Here is an 18,473-nt window from a genome sequence, read left to right on the forward strand (position 1 = left end):
TGGATCTTTCTGTGAATGCATGCCATCGAATTGAACGCCCTCAGGCTCAGAGGATCACAATCCCCTCCTTTTTGTGTATTAATACTCTCGAAATCAGTTAAGCAAACATTCAAAGTCTGCATGATTAACCAGTTAGGAACTCTTTCCAAACTAAAGCATGATACTAATCAATTATCACAACATATCAAACGAACAAGACAGATTCACAACTAAAATGTAATCTCAACTGCATTATTATTGATTGTACAACCAAGCAAGAAAACGTGTTGAAATAATTTAGTAGTATAGTGGACAACGATGATGAATCTGTCATTGGCACTAGGCCCTTCCAGTACAAAGGAATAACTTCATTTCAACACAGGAGAGACCAAAAAACATCCTTGCACTGGACTGAACAACATAAGAAAGAATAAAGTTTACATATCTTAAAATGTTTAAATGGTTAGATGGTTGAAGAGTGAAATGAAATCAAAATGCTCATAATGGATTGCTCACAACCAGTATATGCACCTTTTTCTGCTTAAATTCAAGGAAACTGAAGAACAAGGTGCTGCGAAGTAAACCAACTCCTTTCCTTGATACCATCAGACCAAAGTGAATCATGGAACAATATACCAACAAGCAACCACGCAACGGTCAGAGGAGTGGCAAAGCCGCCTAGAGGAGCTGAGTGTTGTGGGCTTGTGGCAGAGCCAGATCGCCGGAGAGAGCGACCGCAGACTGGCAGAATCCATCCTGCGGTCCAGGATACACCATGCAGTCTCCTGCAGACATGCTCCACCAATAACATTTAGTAACCACCATTTTCTGAAAGAAGTTGGCACTAGAGCAGCTAAAGCCCGCAATAGAATAAATTTTTATGAGCTGAAACTAGATGGCAATTTTTTTCCGTGTTTCCACCTTCATTTTGGGAGCTGTCGCAGGCAGTTGGACATAATTCTTCTAACAAGGCTGGGCCCATCTTGCATTTGTATTGTAATTTGTAAGAATAAGATGACATCCCGGTGATCACCGGAGGAAAAAGGACATTACACATCGGTTAAAAAAAAGTAAGGATAACATGTACAAGAGAAAGCACTACTATTGTTGGATCCACCATCTTTGAAAGTTGTCCCAATACTTCAATCTCACATTGCAGGATTGTGGAGTATATCTTGCACCAGTTTCCTCGCCTATTTCTTTACCTGCCATTGTGCTCCGGCATTCTCTTATATTTGTACATGGATCTACGGAGGCAACTGTTTGGAAGACCTGGATGCTCCAATCCTGCATTATTTGACAGAATTAACATTTTAGAAAATATATATGAAAACAACAATAAATTCCAGGACAGGTAAGAGAGAAAATGGCAAATATTTATGGGGCTGGGGTAGCACCAAAACTATTATGAACACATCAGAACAGAGCATCAGGAGTCAGCTGCCGTGAACAAGATACATAAGCGACATAATTGAGAAAGAGTAAAGGTGAAACAAATTGCTGAACTGCATGAAAATAGAGACCATATGATACTAGAGGAATTATTGTGCATCTTAGCTATGGTCAAGTTCAACAGGAAATGATTATTCCCCTGCTAACTTAATATATCCGAATCTATTACTCTGAAAAAAGGTATATATAGTATGCATTCTAGAAAGAAAAGAAAGAAAGAAAGAAAAATCCCTAGTATGAGTTCAGAATGAATTTAAGTATTTATCATAGCAGACTGTAGATGCAGAATTAATGATTAATAAGCCCCAGTTAGTGTATTATTAAGATGCACCAAAAAATAGTTGATGGATACTAGGAAGAGCCTCCCGCACATAACAACCGAACAGTTTGTGGCTTTGGGCTCCTCTTGCCTTCACAGTATTCTTGAAGATGTTGGTACAACACAACCTTGGGGTAGTAACGCACGGTTTGCTGGGACAAACATATCTGCGAGTGATAATTAAGCCGATGGGCAGCAATCACAGCACACCGAAGTCCTATCCATTCCACATAACATGCAATCCTCAGTGTTGACATCCAGGGAATAATCTGCTACAGCATTTTCTGAATTTCTTGCATTAGGAGCAGTCTCCAAGTTCTGAAAATCTTGGATCTTTTGCCCATAGAAACCTGGCTTTGAGGCTCCATTTCTTGCACTCAGAAGCGTGGCTTCTGAATTTCTTGCACTCAGTGATGACTGCTCTTGACGCAGCCCCCCAACAAAAATAGTACTTCCTCGGATCCTAAATTCTTGTACTAAAACCATGACAATAGTTTAGGATCGGAGGGAGTACTCCGTACTAGTCTATCCCATGTTCCATTCCGTCATTGTAGCCTCTGGTGCAACTTTGAGTTGTTCTGATTCAGTAACATGAGCATTTGCAGGAAGTTGAAGGTTTCTCGCCTTCATGCCAGACAGATGCACAATTGTAAGAGGATCTGAAGACCAACTCCTCTCCCAGCCCAAGCATCCATCCTCGAACACCAAAATGCATGCATCCCCACCACAGCTAGTCCAATTCTTACACGGCCGGCCGCCGGCAAGGCCGTTGATTCACAACCTTGATCGACCTCACTTGTCAACAACTCAACATTGTCGCCTTGCTGCTGCTTATCCAGATGCTGCATGGATGCCCTCATTCACCTCCGTCTTCAACTCGCCATGAGGCGGTGCCGAAGCAAGCTCCACCTTGGGTCTACGCCGGCGTCGAGACTGGGGATTTTGAGGGGCGGCGGCGGAGGGGGATTGGTTGCTATGGTTGCTGTAAAATGTAATCTTTGGAGGGTCAATTGCGAATTCGGTTATTGAGTGTGTGTGGGCGGCTGGGCGTGGACTTGAGAGCGAATAGTAATTTTGTTAGGGGTGGTCATGCAAGGTTCCTCGGCGACTACAACACTCTCCTGTAGTCTTGTCCCGTCTCCCCTGCGGCCGTGCCCCCCGACCAAAACAGACCAGCGGCAAGGGCCAAGGCACTCACTCCACCGCCCAAGAACGAAACCCTCATCAGCCATCCGCCGTCGCCATCATCTGCTCCGCGCGCTCCGGCTAACTCCGGTAATGTCGCCTCCTTCAGTTCTCTGCAGTCTGCATCAAGCGCCTCTCCTCTCTCTGCATCTCCCTGTTTCCACCTTTAATCGGACCAGTTTAGATCGAACTTTGCCTAAGCATGAGAGGAACAAGTGACCTCCGTTTATCTCTCGTGTCCGGCCGATCCTTGTGTGCACTGCCATGGATTGGTGATCGATGTATATAGCGAGCAAGAAAGCTGCCGCCTTTTTGTTTTGTTGTGTTCTCCTTCTCCGCGACGGCGCGGCTAGCCGGACTGCCGGAGCAGATAGCTCGCCAGCAAAGGAAATGCGTGTCCTTTAATTTTCGTGCCGATGACCCCGTCGTCCTCACCGGCCGATCCTTGTGCGCTCTGCCTTAGTCGATGGTACAGCTAGGGATGCAATCGCAAGAAGAAAGCTACCGCCTTTGTTGTTCTGTTTGACGGCGCGGGTGGTGGGAGAAGGTAACTCGCCGGCAAAGGGAATGTGCCACCTTTACTCCTTTAGTTGTTCTGTGTTGTTATGTATGCTCACCGGCCGGCTGCAGTGATTACGGTGTCTCGCCGGCGACACGGAGGTGAAAGAAATGTGCCACCTTTATTCTTCTTGTGTCCAGTTTTGGAAGCGACCAACGCCTTACTCATATACTGTGTTAATTATCATGTGCATGGACTCGAATTTCATTCATATAAGGATCCCCAGCTTGCTAATTGCTACCCGGTGATTGGCTGATTGCAGGACAGGATCACAGGAAATGGCCGATGAGGAAGATTTCGAGCATGTCTTGTCCGGCGACGACGCTGCTGATGGTGGGAGCAGCAGCCAGGAAGAGGAGGAGGAAACGGAAGAAGAAGAAGAGGAGGATTACGAGGATTCCCTGCTGGATGGTACACATCCCATTCCTCCCATCCACAACCAAGAAGGAGATACGTGCGCTTTCCATGCCCTTACCTTTGCTGCTGAGATGGAGTTGAGGAGGAGGGTGCCTGCCACCGACATCACCTTCAACGTGGAATCCTTTGTTGCTGACTAAGAGAGAGAGATCGGCATAAATTGGCCCAGCAGACACATCTACAGGCAGCAACGGGTCAGATTTCTGAATACCTCAGGGAGTACACGGGGCTGAAACTCTTGAGGCGCGACGGCGTTCTTGCGCGGTCCGCTGCTTGGGGGGGCGCCGAGCGCCGTCTCCGTATTTCGAGTTACCGAGTCCACCGGAATGTGCAAGGAATAAATGAGGATCCAAATGGAGTCAGTTTCTCAAGGTTAGCCGAGTTGATCATGCAAAGAAGGCCCGTAGTTGGAATCATACGACATTGTGGATTGTTTGATAATCTTGGAGCAGGGGGAATATACGAATATGTGCCCCGATCCTCTGACGCTACCGCGGATAGACATGCAGGGTGATAGTCGGTTTTGGCGTTCGAGCAGGGAGAGATTAGTTGGTCGTGGCCAACAGCCATGGAATTGGTTTTGGCGACAATGGGTTCGGCAGAGTCTATTTCACCTCAGTCTACAATGATCGCTTCTACACTCTTGCTGCCACTCCTCCTGAAGACCGCCCCAGCTCGTCGACACCCACGACCTCGAGGTTCTTTGATGTCGGCTCGACCTCCTCCGCTGCTCCGACGGCGCCTCACTTCGACGACGGATCAACATTCTCTTCATTGCTCTCCAGTCCCTCCGGCATTCATCGATTCTTCCATGACGATGACTCGACCTTCTTCATGAATCCATCTGCGACCCGCCACTCTTTGGAAGACGGATCATCCTCTAGCGCCTCCGCCTCTCAGAGCTTCTTCGTCGGCTCCACCACCTCCACCGTACAGACCTTTGATGCCGGCTCCACTAATGTTGTCACCACCGGTCTGCCGTCGTCCTCCACTGCCCCGATCAGTTCCTCCACAGGTCCCACTTCGCCGTCCACGACCCCGAGCTCTTCTGCCGCTCCGACCTCGTCTTCCACCAGTCCACGCAGCACCGGGTTCCACGATGAGTAGATCAGAGTACTCCGCTTGTTGCTATATATATGTCCATGCCCGACGGTGGCTGGCGTTTACATTCTTGGATTAGTATAGATGTACTGCAGTCTGCACCTTATTTATCTTCTGCTCCTAATTAAGTAGCTGGATGCCCGGCACCAACTAATTTTTGTCGCTATCTCATTTAGCCACAATTTGTAGGCAAGCTTATAAATTAGTTTACACAGTTTATTATATTGTTCATTACTAGTTACAATTTAAACCGTCCATGCATGAAAACGTATATGTCTCAGAAGACAAACAAGGCTATTTATTTTATTAGCTGTGTCTTCTAGTTTTGAACAATATTTTTCTAATGAAAATTTACAGACACATGTGCATGCATTTTTTTCGCAATTTTGAACCTGCAATTTCTTATTTTCGAATAATAATAATAATAATAATAAACCAGGCTCGCTGGAGGCCGGGACGTTCATGAAATGGCCTAATTTCTAAGCATGCATTCTTGTCTTGTTGGTTTCTAGCGGTGGGTGGCAAAAAAAAAATTTGCTCAACGGAAGGGTTCGACCGATTTCGGTTTTCTCTAGTCCAATGGCCTAATTTGTTGTTTTCGTATATAATTTCTGGTCGATCATTTGTATACTCTCTCTGCAAAATAAAATCTATCCTATTACATCTGACCCATTTTGTTGTTCTATAGTACTACCTCAGTTCCTAGATATAAGATGTTTTATCTTTGCTCCATGCATGTTAAATTTCCCAAAGCTTGACCACGACTATAGGAAAATATACTACTCCCTCCGATCCATAATAAGTGTTGGGGTTTTAGTACAAAGTCTAATTCGTCCTTCCTTATTATGGATCGCAGGGAGTAATATATGGTACAATCTAAAATATGAAATTATTTGTCACGTCGGACTTAATAAAATCAATTTAGAGTTATAAGTGTTAGTAAATTCACTATAAACTCGATCAAACTTTAATAAGCTCGACTTAGGATGTGTTTTGACGTTTGTCATGTATAACATCATGGCGCTCCCTTTCCCTCCCACTAACCCTAAGTCGCTGCCACCTCCCTATCCCTCCCTCGCCATCTCTAGGCAAAGCCCGCACGGCATCGACGTCGGTGGGGCCTGAATCAAGGTGTCTCATGTGGGGTGCCAAACATGAGGAGATTCGACGGCGAGGGAAAGAGAGATGGTGTTGAACAGCCGGCCGTTGAAGAAGACGAGAATGCATGTGGAGAATAGGAACTTTGGGGTTCCCGATGCCCACAGGTGGCGATGAGCGGCTTGCTCGCGAGGCACACGCCGCCGTCCTCCATCTTCTCGCTTTCCGCTGTAGCGGCCGGGCACGACACGTGCCGCTTATAAGCGGGCCTGAGGGGCCCAGGCCGGGCCAAGCTTGTTAAAACGCTGGCCGGGCCTGGGCCGGCTATAGTTCCGGAATGGGCCTCTCGGGAAGGTTACCTTCTACTAGTCTCCGTTTAAGAAAAAAAAAACAAGAAGAAGGAGAAGAAAGAAGAACAGAGTCGCCTCGCCGGCGCGTCCACCGCCGGGATCCGCAGCGCCAGCCATACTCGCCATCACCACCGCGCCCTGATCTGGTCGCTGCCGCCCACCGGTACCGGTAGGGTGGGAGGCGCATGACGCATAACATGAGCTCGCCGCCTGCTATCCGCCGGAATCGGTACGCTCCCTTCCCGATCTGCATTTGTTGCTCGAGTTAGCCATAGCTCATATCGTGGATAGCAAGGCCGATCTAGTATGTTCTAAAATGGGGGATTTGATTAGGCACAGCACAGGCGGCATACCCACGCTCCCACGGCCCACGCACAGCGTTGGAAAACTGGTTGCGATCTGAAACTTGGCAAGGTCGTCCCCAAAAATAAAGCAGAGGTTGTTTCGAAATTCGGTATAGGTTCTAAGAGCAGTGCTATAGTCGTGTAATCGTATTTGCATTTTTGCTATGCGATTCTGTGAGCACATGCTTAAAAGATGTCTCTAACCCTGCAATTCTAGATTGTCATACAAAGGCACCCAATCCAATGGAAGTAATTATCCGTGTTGCAGTTGCTAAAATGCCATGAGAACATGTTATGCCTGTCTTGACCAGTTAAATCATATGGATAAATTAGGTAATCAATCATTGAAACCTCTACAAAGCAAGACAATTGGTAACAGGTGGTGCGAGCGAAATTATGACTGAAGATGTTCATAATGCTGTAGATTACCCTTTTCAACACTATAGCTTAATTAGCTGCAACGATGTAACTCAGCAGGTTCATAGTGATCATAGGCAATAAAAGCATACAAGTGAATGCTCTGCAAATATACTACAGAAATATACGGGAAGTGCAACAACATAAGATCCTCTCATGTAAACGGAATTACATAACATATTCCTCCATAGAATATATAAGGTAACTAAGATGGATCCTTGCAAGTAGACCATCGTGACCTTGCATATGTTGTTACCGTGGAAAACTGGCCGAATCCAGAAATTCTTGCTCCAAACTGTACTTTGTAGAGATGCATCCTGATCTTAAATCAACATTGTTTACAAAATTCCGCTGTGCAACAGGGCTACTGGTAATTGGGCATAGAAAAGGCTCAGTCTCTCCATCCTTTCTTGGGAGAAGCTGCCTCATTTTTAATCTTCTAGATCTAACGAATTGCAACCTCATATCTACCTCTTTCATGGTAGGTCTTTCTCCTCCTTTGGCTTTCAAGCATGCTTCTGCAATTGAGGCAACACCATCAATTTCCTCCTGGCCTGCTTCTTCCATGACTTGCGGATCCATGATTTCAGTGAGAACTCCCTGCTGAAGTGCTTCCACAAAGTAGCTAGATAGGCTTTGTTTTGTTCCTAGGTCATTAGTAAAGACCGGCTTCTTTCTTATCAGAAGTTCCACGAGTATAACTCCAAAACTAAAAACATCACTCTTCTCTGTCAGTTGACCGGTATGATAATACTCTGGGTCTAAGTAACCAAATGTGCCTTGTACGTTTGTCACCACATGAGTCTGATCAAGTGATAAAAATCTTGAAGCACCAAAGTCGGAAACCTTTGTAGTGAAGCTGCCATCTAGAAGTATGTTGGAAGATTTCACATCTCTGTGGAATATAGGTATCGCAGCAGCTGAATGGAGATAAGCAAGTGCACCCGCTACTTCTACTGCAATTCTGATGCGATGATCCCAGGACAGCAAGCATTTAATACTTGCATCAGTGTAAAGAAGGTCATATAGTGTACCATTGGAAATAAATTCATAGACCAACAATGGCACCTCTGTTTCCAGACAACAACCAAAAAGCTTCACCACATTGCGATGTATAATTTGTGACAAGATTGCAACCTCATTGATAAACTGATCTATCTCTGTTTGCTCCACTATTTTCGACTTTTTAATGGCCACCACACGTTGGTCTGATAGAATTCCTTTGTAAACTGTACCATGTCCTCCACGACCAAGAACACGAGTGGCATCAAAGTTGTTGGTTGCCTTATCTAATTCCTCCAAGGAAAATATTTTTGTTTTATCTGCTGTAGCGCTTTCATCTAAGATTAATTGTTCCAAAAGTAGTCCTTGATTTTTCTTGAAGTATGCCCTTTTAATTCTCTTCTGTATGCCTCTCTTCCACTTCTTGATGAGTGCAGTTGCACCCAGTGCAAGAATTAGTGAACCAAGGCCAGAACCAGTTCCAATTGTGATACCTATACATGCAATATATACTTATAGCTACAAGAGAACTATGCATTTTCTGAATTGGAGTTCTATTCAAGTCCTTGCAGTCAAATGACTAAAATCGATGTGACTTACCTAGAAGAACATGGTGGTATCTCCTGGCTGATGTTACACATTTTCCATTTATTTGGTCAAACATTTCTCCATGAGTGCAATTTTTGCAACTATAGGTTCCAGGAAAATTCTGGCATGAACCGTTGCATACATTTGGTAGTAGACACTCGTTGATATCTACAAATTGCACATATACGTGAGCACAAAATGATGAGTGTAAAAGTTAAAGCCACTCTATCTAGGGTTACTGGCATATGCATGAAAAGCATGCATATAGTAATATGTGCTGAAGGGCGATGTGAATTTACCTATGCAGCCATCTTGTATGTATGGGTTTCCTTCAAAGCCTCGAGAGCACTTGCACCGATAGCCAAACTGCGGATCAATACCACCGCTTGAGTTTCGCAGTCCTCTTTCCTGGTGGGTAACATCAACACAAGTGCTGTTGAGACTGCGGCATGCGTATGTAGCCCTTTTTTCTTGACTCGTTGCCATTGGACAGGTTAAGTTGGCAATAGCCCACCACATGGTCCACATCTTCACTTGGTATTCTTCAGAAAGAGAGAAAAGATCATCGAGAGGTTCATTTGGGAAAATTGTTGATACCTCCATATTGGTGTGAGTTGTCTCCTTTTGTTCCGCGGTTCTGACATTCACATACCCTTCATTTACTGAAATGCTGTCCACGACATATTGTATCCCTCGATCAAGAACAGCAAGGTTTTCTGATGTACAGTTCACTCGAAACTCTTGAAGAGCATAACAACCTTCTTCAATCCCAAAAGGAAAGGGAATGCTGGTGTTCCCACATGTTTTCTCACAACTTCCTCTTGGTTTTGGGTTGTAATCTTTCACCGGGTAGATTGACATTAGATAGAAGGAAGGTTAGGTGCATGGGAGTTAAAAAATAGAATTTGAGTGGATAAAATTAGTGTGTGTACTGCTTGTTGTAAACCAATCCTATGGGGTGGACCATGGGCATTTGCTAATTAAATGACCCAATAATTAAAAAAGAAGACTTATTAGCATGCTACAGCCTACATGAAGTAAAGTAAAAAAAACGGACTCTTGGTATATCAATGTTGGGGAAAATAATTCAAATACATAAAGTAAAAAAAAACAATGGGCTGTCCCCATCGATTTCTATTAGAGAAACTGCCAAAACACGGTGTCTGCAAACAGAGTCTTAAACGGTAATATCAGTAAAGATCACAGGTAATCAGCTTGGAAAAAACATCAGCCAGCAGAACAACAGAAATAAAGCTTGTAAGCGCAGGCAACTATGTATTTTTCATTATTCTTTTACATATCATGTACTTGGAAGTGCAAAAGGCACTTTGTGTTCTCTCTTCCACAGGAGACAAATTTATACTGAAAATTTGAATCAAAAAGATGTGTGAGGCTCTGCGGGTAGATTTCATATTGCCTTTGCACACTGGTAACAGGATATACATCAAGCATGCAATGTTCCTTTGTTTGAACCATATGCAGTGGTCCTATTTGTGTTAGCTGAGTCTTCGAATCAACTCATTGTAAACTGCTGGAGTAACAGAAGCTTTTTTTTTTTTACAATTGCTCATAGGTTGGCAAATAATACTGGAAGATTTGAAAGATGGGTCACTGTTTTCAGAATAACTTTTGCAGTGGAGGTTATTTTATCTTTTGAGTTAAGTAAACTTAAAAAAAAAACGCACAGAGAAAAACTTCACTTCATTGACGCAAAGACAGTTTTATTAAGTAGTATACAGCAGTGTGAGAGATGGATATACCTTCAGTGCAGCCATCCTTGATGTAAGGATTGCCGAGTCCCATCAATCCCGAGTAAGGGGGGCAGGAACACGAGTAGCCTCCTCCAGACAACAGATCATGGCATTCGCTTTTGTGGTTACAAGCATAGGTTGCCTTGTTCTTCTGCGCACTCTCACAGCTCGGCTGGTCTGTGATGGCAATCTGGTAAGATGGCCATTCGGTATTGTTTGCATCGTCTGTCCGGTTGGAGTAGATGTCATGAAAATAGAAACTTTGTGCCAAGAAAACCTTGACATCAGAGGGCACTGCCGTGTTACTGCCGGCATGGTGGCGCCGGCTAAGAATGAACCTGAATGCCGGCATGTCCCGCGCCAACGCAATGGCGCAGCAGCCCATGCCTGCGCAGTCGCCATCCACATTTGCCTTCTCCATGGTTTCCCTGTCAGCTACGCACATAGTCATGCAAGAACCGATGGGAACAGCCGTGTCATGGCCGCCGAACAAGTAGAACTCCACATCGCAGCCAACAACGAAGAGAGAGTTCCCTCCCCGGATGACGCCCATGGCAGGGGCCTCCCACGAGACGTTGTAGTCGTCCACGCCTGGTTTCATTGTGACATCGAAGCGGACAGCGGCTGCTCGAACTGAATTTTCCTGGGGGGAAACACCAAAGATCCGAATAGTAGTACTGTTTCCCAGGAAGAGCTTCCCGGTGGTGTTGTCGCAGGTGAGCTCGAAGCCTGGCCGGAAGCAGCCTGGGCCTATGCCGAATGGGTAGCTGATGGGGATAGGGCCGTAGGAAAGGTCCCGTTCTGACCCGCAGCTAGAGGGGCAGTGAGCCAGCTCGGCCTTGGAAGGGATATGCAAGATCCCCTCCTCATCCGCTCCGGCCATTCCGGCTGCCGCCAAGAACACCAGCAAGAAGAACATGGTGGTGCTAACTAACGCTCCGGTGGATCTCATGGCTGCTCCGGCGCCGGTCCTTCTTTCTGTGATACTCAGTGTGAGTGTATGACGTGCTTGTTTCAGGATTGAATAATGCAGTATCAGAGGCAGGCAGAGTCCCATTGAACAACTGTTGATCAGGGGCAGGCAGAGTCCCATCAGATGTTTGTTAGGCCGGTCGTCGCCGGGGTCTTCACTCCAATATTGACATTCACGACGCGTTGCTCTTTGACCCACAGATCGCTGTCTACGACACGAATTCATTACGGAAAATGAGTAGTGGAAGACAGAGACGGCTCGACCTGTAGTCGTATAGTGCAGCTGAAGTTCGAGGCATCAAGAAACGGAGCAGTATTCATCAGTATTCATACCGTAGGCCAGAGGAATAAGAGAAAAGATACTCCCTCCGGCCGGTATTGCATGTATATGGACGTTTTTTAAGCTAGATACATTCATATTTGAGCACATTTGAGACAAGTAATATGGGTCGGAGGGAGTAGTAAAAACATGCTATAGTGTCTTCGAAATACATGCAAAAACAAGTAAACAACTTTGCCTGTCCTGGACGTGCATGCAAGTACGTACTAGTGCACAATTGCCTGAAATTTTATTGAATTTCAATCAACCAGTTAAGGATTTAAATTTGCTTTGAGATTGGAGACAAGAATCATGGTACTACAGAATTGACGAGGAGTAGGAGACAATTCTAATTTATCTTACTCTTGTGCCAATTCCTAAGTGGCTAATTTGCGAGTAGATTAGTGGCCTTGAGTAATTCTTGTATGCTAATATGTTGGCAAAGTGATGACTCTGATGTCGTATTGGAAATATTGAAAGTGTCGAACCGTCCTGTCAAGCACATTCCCATTGATATTTCAGCCGCTCACTTGATTCACCGAAGGAGTACTGTAGTATAAAAGCAATCAAAGCGAGAGCCAGTGAAGAGCAGCAAAAGGGTAGACCATTTCCTGGGCAGCTAGCGCACTACGGCCAGTCTCTCTTACAAAATCACAATACATGATGGCAGAGATTGTTAGTTCTGCTATTGTAGGAGAAGCAGTTAGCCTGGTATTTTCTGGTATTACCGCAACCAACAGAAAAGGAGAGGACAAATCAGACCAAGAAATAGCCGGGGATGGCTTGGAGAGGTTAGAGATGGCGCGCATCAAAATGGAAGCCGCGCTGGAGACTTCCGGCAAGTGGCAGATCACCGACGTGTCACTACTCCACTGGCGGAAGAAGTTGAAGCGCGCTGCCCGGGACTGCGATGACGCAGCACGCACACGCAGGCAACTCTCTCGCGAAGAAGAAGAGAGGGAACAATTGGTAAGTCAATCTTCGTTTCCTAGACGGATCGCTGGTGCCACCAAGGCATTCGTCTCCTCTTTTGTCGGCCGCAACAACAACAATGATCATTGCTCAGCTAGCAGCAATGTCGCCGCCGCCGTCAGAAGATTTGAGAGGTTTGCGGATGGTGCCGGCGAATTCATGAGATTTGTGCAGCTCGGCGGAACACCACGTCGACCGCATCTGTTCTTCGACCCTCTCATAGGGCATATTTTTGCAGGCAATTCACTGATGTATAAAGTGTCACATCGGGGCGGTCAGTAGTGCTTCATCATATGGCCGGTGGACTTTGAGGAGCGTGGGCTGGAGGCCATGTTGTCCTTCGTGTATGCAGATCGCAAAGCGCTCGAGAACAGTTTTCGCCTCGGCTTCATGTTGCGTCTCTCAGAGAGTACAGACATAATCGGAACTGCAGTAAAGTGTTTACGACTGGTGACGCCTCACTTCAAATCCATGGCCGATGTGGTCATCAAGGAGATCACCCATTTGCCCACGCAAGATTTCGCATATGTGCCGTCACAGATTGCGAACGCCAAAATGGACCATTGGAAGCCAAGGTTGTGGGAAAACATCTGCAGAACTTTGAACGGATGGTTTCGTCCAGATCCATTATGTTGTCAAGGATACGAGCACCGAGGAAATGTACCATCTTGTAGCGCACGTGACAGCGATGGGGCAGGCGGTAGTAGTGATAGTGGAAACAATTTGAGGCTCTCGAGCATATTTCCAGAACCAGTGTACCAAGTATTTCTGCAGCGTTACATCTCACTATCCGAGTACAATAACTTGGTACCCATGTCATCAACCGAGACTTCCACTGGCTATAATGACATGTCTGCTCCTGTGGAGAACTTCCCACCTTTGAAGCTCGGAATTCTATTCTTGCCTCATGACTCTTGGGAGATGGACCTCAAATCTGCAAGTGAGGCCGACTGTGCGATAGAGGCGATTGACGGAGAGAAGCAGCAGCACCTCACACATGTCAATGTTCACCCAGACCAACTCGATGAGATGCTTCTACCCAAGGCGACAGATTATCTTTATCATAACGCTAAGGCTACCACGTACCAAATATGCTGGAGGTCCAACCATGGAAGTGCACACTTGTGCTTGGAGAAGACAAAAATGTTCAAAGCACGCAAATCTACGCAACGCATGAACAACAATAATGTACTTTGTCAGATACCACATGATCAACCGATAAGCAAAGATCCATGTAAGCAGATAATCAGAGATTTCCTCAAACTATGGGTTGTGCATTCCTCGGAGAGGTTGCGAACCTCGATATCGGCATGGCTCGGTGAGGAAAAAACTAATGGTTAGCAGCCTTTCATGAGATTCTCGGGTAGTTTCTCTAAGCTGATTCTGCATCTTCTTCCTGTTTATCCTCATCTTCTCGGCTGCTGCCGGTGGTAATAATAGAGAATATTTCAGCCATTGAATAGTTGTGACTCATGAAGATTTCAGCTATTTCGTGCTTGAGCTAAATGGGCCAGACATCCGATCCGATCCAAGACCTTAGAGCATCTCTAGCAGATACACCATATGGCCGATCCAAATTCGGCGAGTTCAGATCAACTAAATCCGAAAATGCAGTTTAGAAACGCGTCGTGCAGAACAGAAACCGAATCGAGAACTGAAAAGTTTAAAAACAGCTTCGCACGGTTTTAAACTAGCATTCTTCATCCATGGCAAGTTCATACTACGTAGTATTCAACATCCATCTCACAAGTTCATCAACTACTACATAGCAATATACATCTTGGTGGTCGCCGCCGGCCGCCGGCACTGTCTTCTCGCAGCCAGCTGTGTCTCCCGGGTGAGCTCCCTGCGAGGCGCCGGCGCTTTCCCCTTCCCCTTGGACTCTTCAATCGCGTGTTGGATGTTCGGGTCCGCCTCGTCCTCCCGCTTGCAGCGGTGATCCTCGTCGTCTTTGGTGATGAGGCTATCTGCCACCGCTTTCGCCATTGCTTGGAGGAACTCCGAGTCCTCCTCCGTCGGGGCCCCCTCCTCCTCCTCCGGTGCTGCTTCCTCCGTTGGGACTTCGGGCAAGGGAGTCGGCGTAACTGCGCGACGGCGCACGGCCGCACTAGAGGACTCGGCCTCCTCTCGACGCGGTGTGCGCCCGCCGCCCAAGTCTCACCGCCCGCGCAGTCTCCTCCGCCAGGTATTGATGGTACCGGCGCTCAGCGACACAGCTGGTAAACCGGTGTTTCTCCCATTTGCGGGCGGCGCGTCACCAAGCCTCGATGGAACGACGGCGGACCACCTCATCGTCGTCCCCTCCGCCGCGGCCGCCGCTAGGGTTTCCCTGCCAGCGCAGTTGGAGAAGAAGGAGAAAGGGCGGCGGATTTGGGTGGCGGGGTAGGGTTTGGCGGCGGATTTGGGCGGCGGGTGAGTGGGGGTGGACACCAGATATGCCCCTTGAGTAGGCATATTTGCGACCGCTCGGCTGGTTTTGGGGTAAACCAACACATGTTTTGCGGGCAGGGTTGTTTTGGGGATCTGTTCCTCACGGATTTTTGGCAAAAAACCGAATATGGAGTTTGAATCAGGTATATGGGGTATCTGCTAGAGATGCTCTTAATACTAGGCCCGACCCTCTGAACCAAACACATCCTAAATTCCGCACCCCTGCGCGCGGAGCTGCCACCGGGTCCAGTTTCAGTTTTAAAAGCGAAAAGAAGAAACTGCCGCGCGCAGCCGGGTGCTCTTGCCTGGGCCTGGGCTGCTTTGCCGCCGTGGTCTTGGCTCATTCCTTTGCTGCTCACCCAGTTTGCAATTAACGAAAATGAGTTGAATATAGCTTGATCACTGCAGGTTTTCAGTGTAGCTGTTCCTGAGCCCTCTCAAGCGGAACCAAATTAGGAATACTAATTAACTAAGCGGCCCAGCCCAGTGTGGAATCCTGTATAAATACTTAAATAGGGCCTGGTTGCCTGCTTGGTAGATACACAAGTTTGCAAGGAGCAAAAGGAACTGGATCTGCACTACAGCTCTCCGTATAAAAATGGCACGGCAAGATGGTGCTACCTCTGTGCTTGCAGCCATGCTGATCGTCGTCGGGGTCTTTGCATCCATCACTGGTATGAAACTATGAACTATATGAACCATATGCATGCTAAGAAGTACTATTATTTGCCTGGTTAATAGTTAATTTTGCGCCGTGAGTTAACTGATGAGACGACGACATGCATATGCAGGGGTTCAATCCATCGGCGTGTGCTACGGGGTTCGCCGACGAGAACGTGCCCCGCATCGCCTCCTCCGCCTCCGTCGCCGCTGACTGGGTCAAGCTCAACATCCAGCGCTACCCCGGCGTCGCCTTCCGCTACATCGCAGTCGGCAACGAGATCACCGGCTCCACAACGCAGAACATCGTGCCGGCCATGAGGAACCTCAACGCGGCGCTCTCGGCAGCCAGGCTGAGCGGCATCAAGGTGTCCACGGCGGTCAGGATGGACGTGCTCGCAGCCTCCTCGCCTCCCTCAACAGGCGCCATCAGGGACGCCTACATGACGCAGGTCGTCAAGATCCTGGCCAGCACGGGGGCGCCATTGCTGGCCAACGTGTACCCTTACTTCGCCTACACGGGCACCAAGTGCATCGATCTCAACTACGCGCTCTTCAAGCCCGGATCCACCACTGTGCGCGCAACGGCCTCACCTACACCAACCTCTTCGATGCCATGGTGGACGCTCTGTACACTGCCGTGGAGAAGGCCGGTGGGTCGAGCGTGCCCATCGTGATCTCCGAGACCGGGTGGCCGTCCGCCGGGGGCACCGCTGCCACCGTCGCTAACACGCAGACGTACAACCAGAACCTCATCAACCATGTCCGTGGGGGAACGCCTAAGAGACCTGGGGCCATCGATGCCTACTTGTTCGCTATCTTCAACGAGAACCGGAAGACAGGGGCCGAGACCGAGAAGCACTTTGGGCTGTTTAACCCGGACAAGACGCCCGTGTATCCAATCAAATTCTGATTGATGTCAATTGTCTCATGTATGTGTACATCAATCAAGTTCTGATTGATGTCAATGGTTTACATATGATTTCAATTAATAAAGATGAAAAATTGATGCATGCAATTAGCACTTTCAATTTACTAGATCAGTAAGTGCCACTATATATGAACCATTGGAAAACTTGTGATTCGGCAAGAACTCGTTATTGTTCGATCGGGCTTGCGGGTGAGAAGTGCCTCAGCACACTGGCTAGCATCATATAAATAGTGGGCAAACCTGATGTTTGTGTTCGAATCGTAATTATCTACTTTGAAAAACGTAAGGGCCTTCAACTTTTTTGATTGGAAACAATAAGGGTCTTCAACTCGAAAAAACAAGAAGACTAGAGTGAATTCCACTTTTCACCATTTGTTCATAATTTTGTGAAAATAATTACCCCATTTAAATTTTTATGACATATTATTATATCCTCATCTTCTTACATTGTGACAAGGTTTATCTCATTTAATAATTTTCCTTGCTTTTGACTGGTTGGGCCCACTAGTCAGGTTGACGTGGTGGTGACTAGGATGCCGTCTCAGAAGCATGCATAAACCTTTTGGAGTGTGTCCTCCTTGCCTACTTCCCCCGACCTGCAGCCGCCCTAATATTTTTCAGCATTAGTTAAATCGATATTTACTTTTTTACTATGTCTTGGTTATATCATTTTTTTAAAGGAAGATTTGTAAACCCATACGAAGGGAGTACCTCTCATTTTGTTCGGTAAATCATTGCACTTCCAATTTTTTGTACTTTCAATCTGTTTTGAAATAACCTTCACTTTTTTGAAATAACTTAAAAAGAAAAATCAATTTTCACTCTTTTAAAAAGAACTTTCAGTTGTTTCCACTTTCATTATTCATTTGAAAAGAACATTCAATTTTCTCAAGTTTTACTCTTTTAACTTTCAGTTTTTCTGACTTCCTTTTTTAAAATTTCAATCTATTGAAATAACTTTTAGGCCTTAGACCATTCGGCTAGTTGTTGTAGAGGCCGTACGAGATGGTGTGGCTAGACTCGATCCATTGGGAAGAGCCGTAGAGGTGATGCGTGGGAGAATGGCATGGTCGGGCGGCAAGGAAGAGTAGCCGGGACACATGGGGAGAAGCAAGGTCTGTCGGTGAGGAGGAGACGCGGAGGCGGTGTGCGGGGTGGAGCAACACTCTCTCGCGCGGAAGGTAGAGGATAAGGGGCGGAGAGATATAGACACATAATAGGAGGATAAGGGAGTGGTAGAAGGATAAGGGAGACGTGGGAATAGAATAGAAGGATAAGGGAGTGGGAGGCGGTTTAGGAGAGGATAAGGGACTCGGATGGATTCAACCGCCTACCCGCCTGGGGTTTCTCCCATTACATAATATCTTAGGTGTTATCTCTTCGTGCAAATAAATGCTAAGAGACCACCGCCTCAATGCATGACCTTTTGCTGTTTTCTATCTAAAATAATTGTTAATTAATAACTATGTGAGATATTAGTGTATTTATAGACAACAGAGCATAAGAGACTGTTTTCAATTTTTTTATTAATTATAGATCACATACCTAAAATACTACTCCCTTATTTTAAGACGGAGGGAGTATAAATTCCGCCCCAGCGTACACGGGGTGTGCCGCCGGGGCCAAG

General features: G+C 46.6%; 1 protein-coding gene, 1 long non-coding RNA gene and 1 pseudogene across 3 annotated transcripts; 2 read left to right on the forward strand and 1 right to left on the reverse strand.

Moving 5' to 3' along the window:
- The first annotated feature begins 6,456 nt into the window (after positions 1 to 6,456).
- Positions 6,457 to 10,237, forward strand: LOC104582953. 2 transcript variants are annotated; one of them, XR_002963742.1, is made up of 4 exons: positions 6,457 to 6,689; positions 7,707 to 7,810; positions 9,119 to 9,222; positions 9,305 to 10,237. It is a non-coding gene; the product is annotated as an uncharacterized LOC104582953 (long non-coding RNA). The 2 variants fall into 2 exon arrangements; XR_001406356.2 differs by lacking the exons at positions 9,119 to 9,222; positions 9,305 to 10,237 and having other exon boundaries at positions 6,460 to 6,689; positions 7,707 to 7,995.
- On the reverse strand, positions 7,199 to 11,636 carry LOC104583379 (wall-associated receptor kinase 2). The gene is made up of 4 exons (XM_014899637.2): positions 10,572 to 11,636; positions 9,111 to 9,650; positions 8,824 to 8,979; positions 7,199 to 8,717 (listed from the first exon to the last, which is right to left on the reverse strand). Exons 1-4 carry the CDS (start codon positions 11,617 to 11,619, stop codon positions 7,474 to 7,476), a joined length of 2,988 nt encoding a protein of 995 aa, XP_014755123.2. The 5' UTR covers positions 11,620 to 11,636; the 3' UTR covers positions 7,199 to 7,473.
- A 12-nt stretch (positions 11,637 to 11,648) lies between these two features.
- LOC106865393 lies at positions 11,649 to 16,838 on the forward strand (annotated as a pseudogene).
- Positions 16,839 to 18,473: the final 1,635 nt, after the last annotated feature.

Source organism: Brachypodium distachyon, chromosome 2 (genome assembly GCF_000005505.3).
Source record: "Brachypodium distachyon strain Bd21 chromosome 2, Brachypodium_distachyon_v3.0, whole genome shotgun sequence".
NCBI lineage: Eukaryota > Viridiplantae > Streptophyta > Magnoliopsida > Poales > Poaceae > Brachypodium > Brachypodium distachyon.

Bases quoted from the DNA above. Each gene is read 5' to 3' on its own strand.
- LOC104583379 (XM_014899637.2), bottom strand. From the start codon at position 11,619: ATGGGACTCTGCCTGCCTCTGATACTGCATTATTCAATCCTGAAACAA. The intron at 8,980-9,110 runs GTAAATTCACAT...TGCAATTTGTAG, and splicing joins CATACAAGATGGCTGCATAG to ATATCAACGAGTGTCTACTA. The intron at 8,718-8,823 runs GTAAGTCACATC...TTGCATGTATAG, and splicing joins ATACCACCATGTTCTTCTAG to GTATCACAATTGGAACTGGT.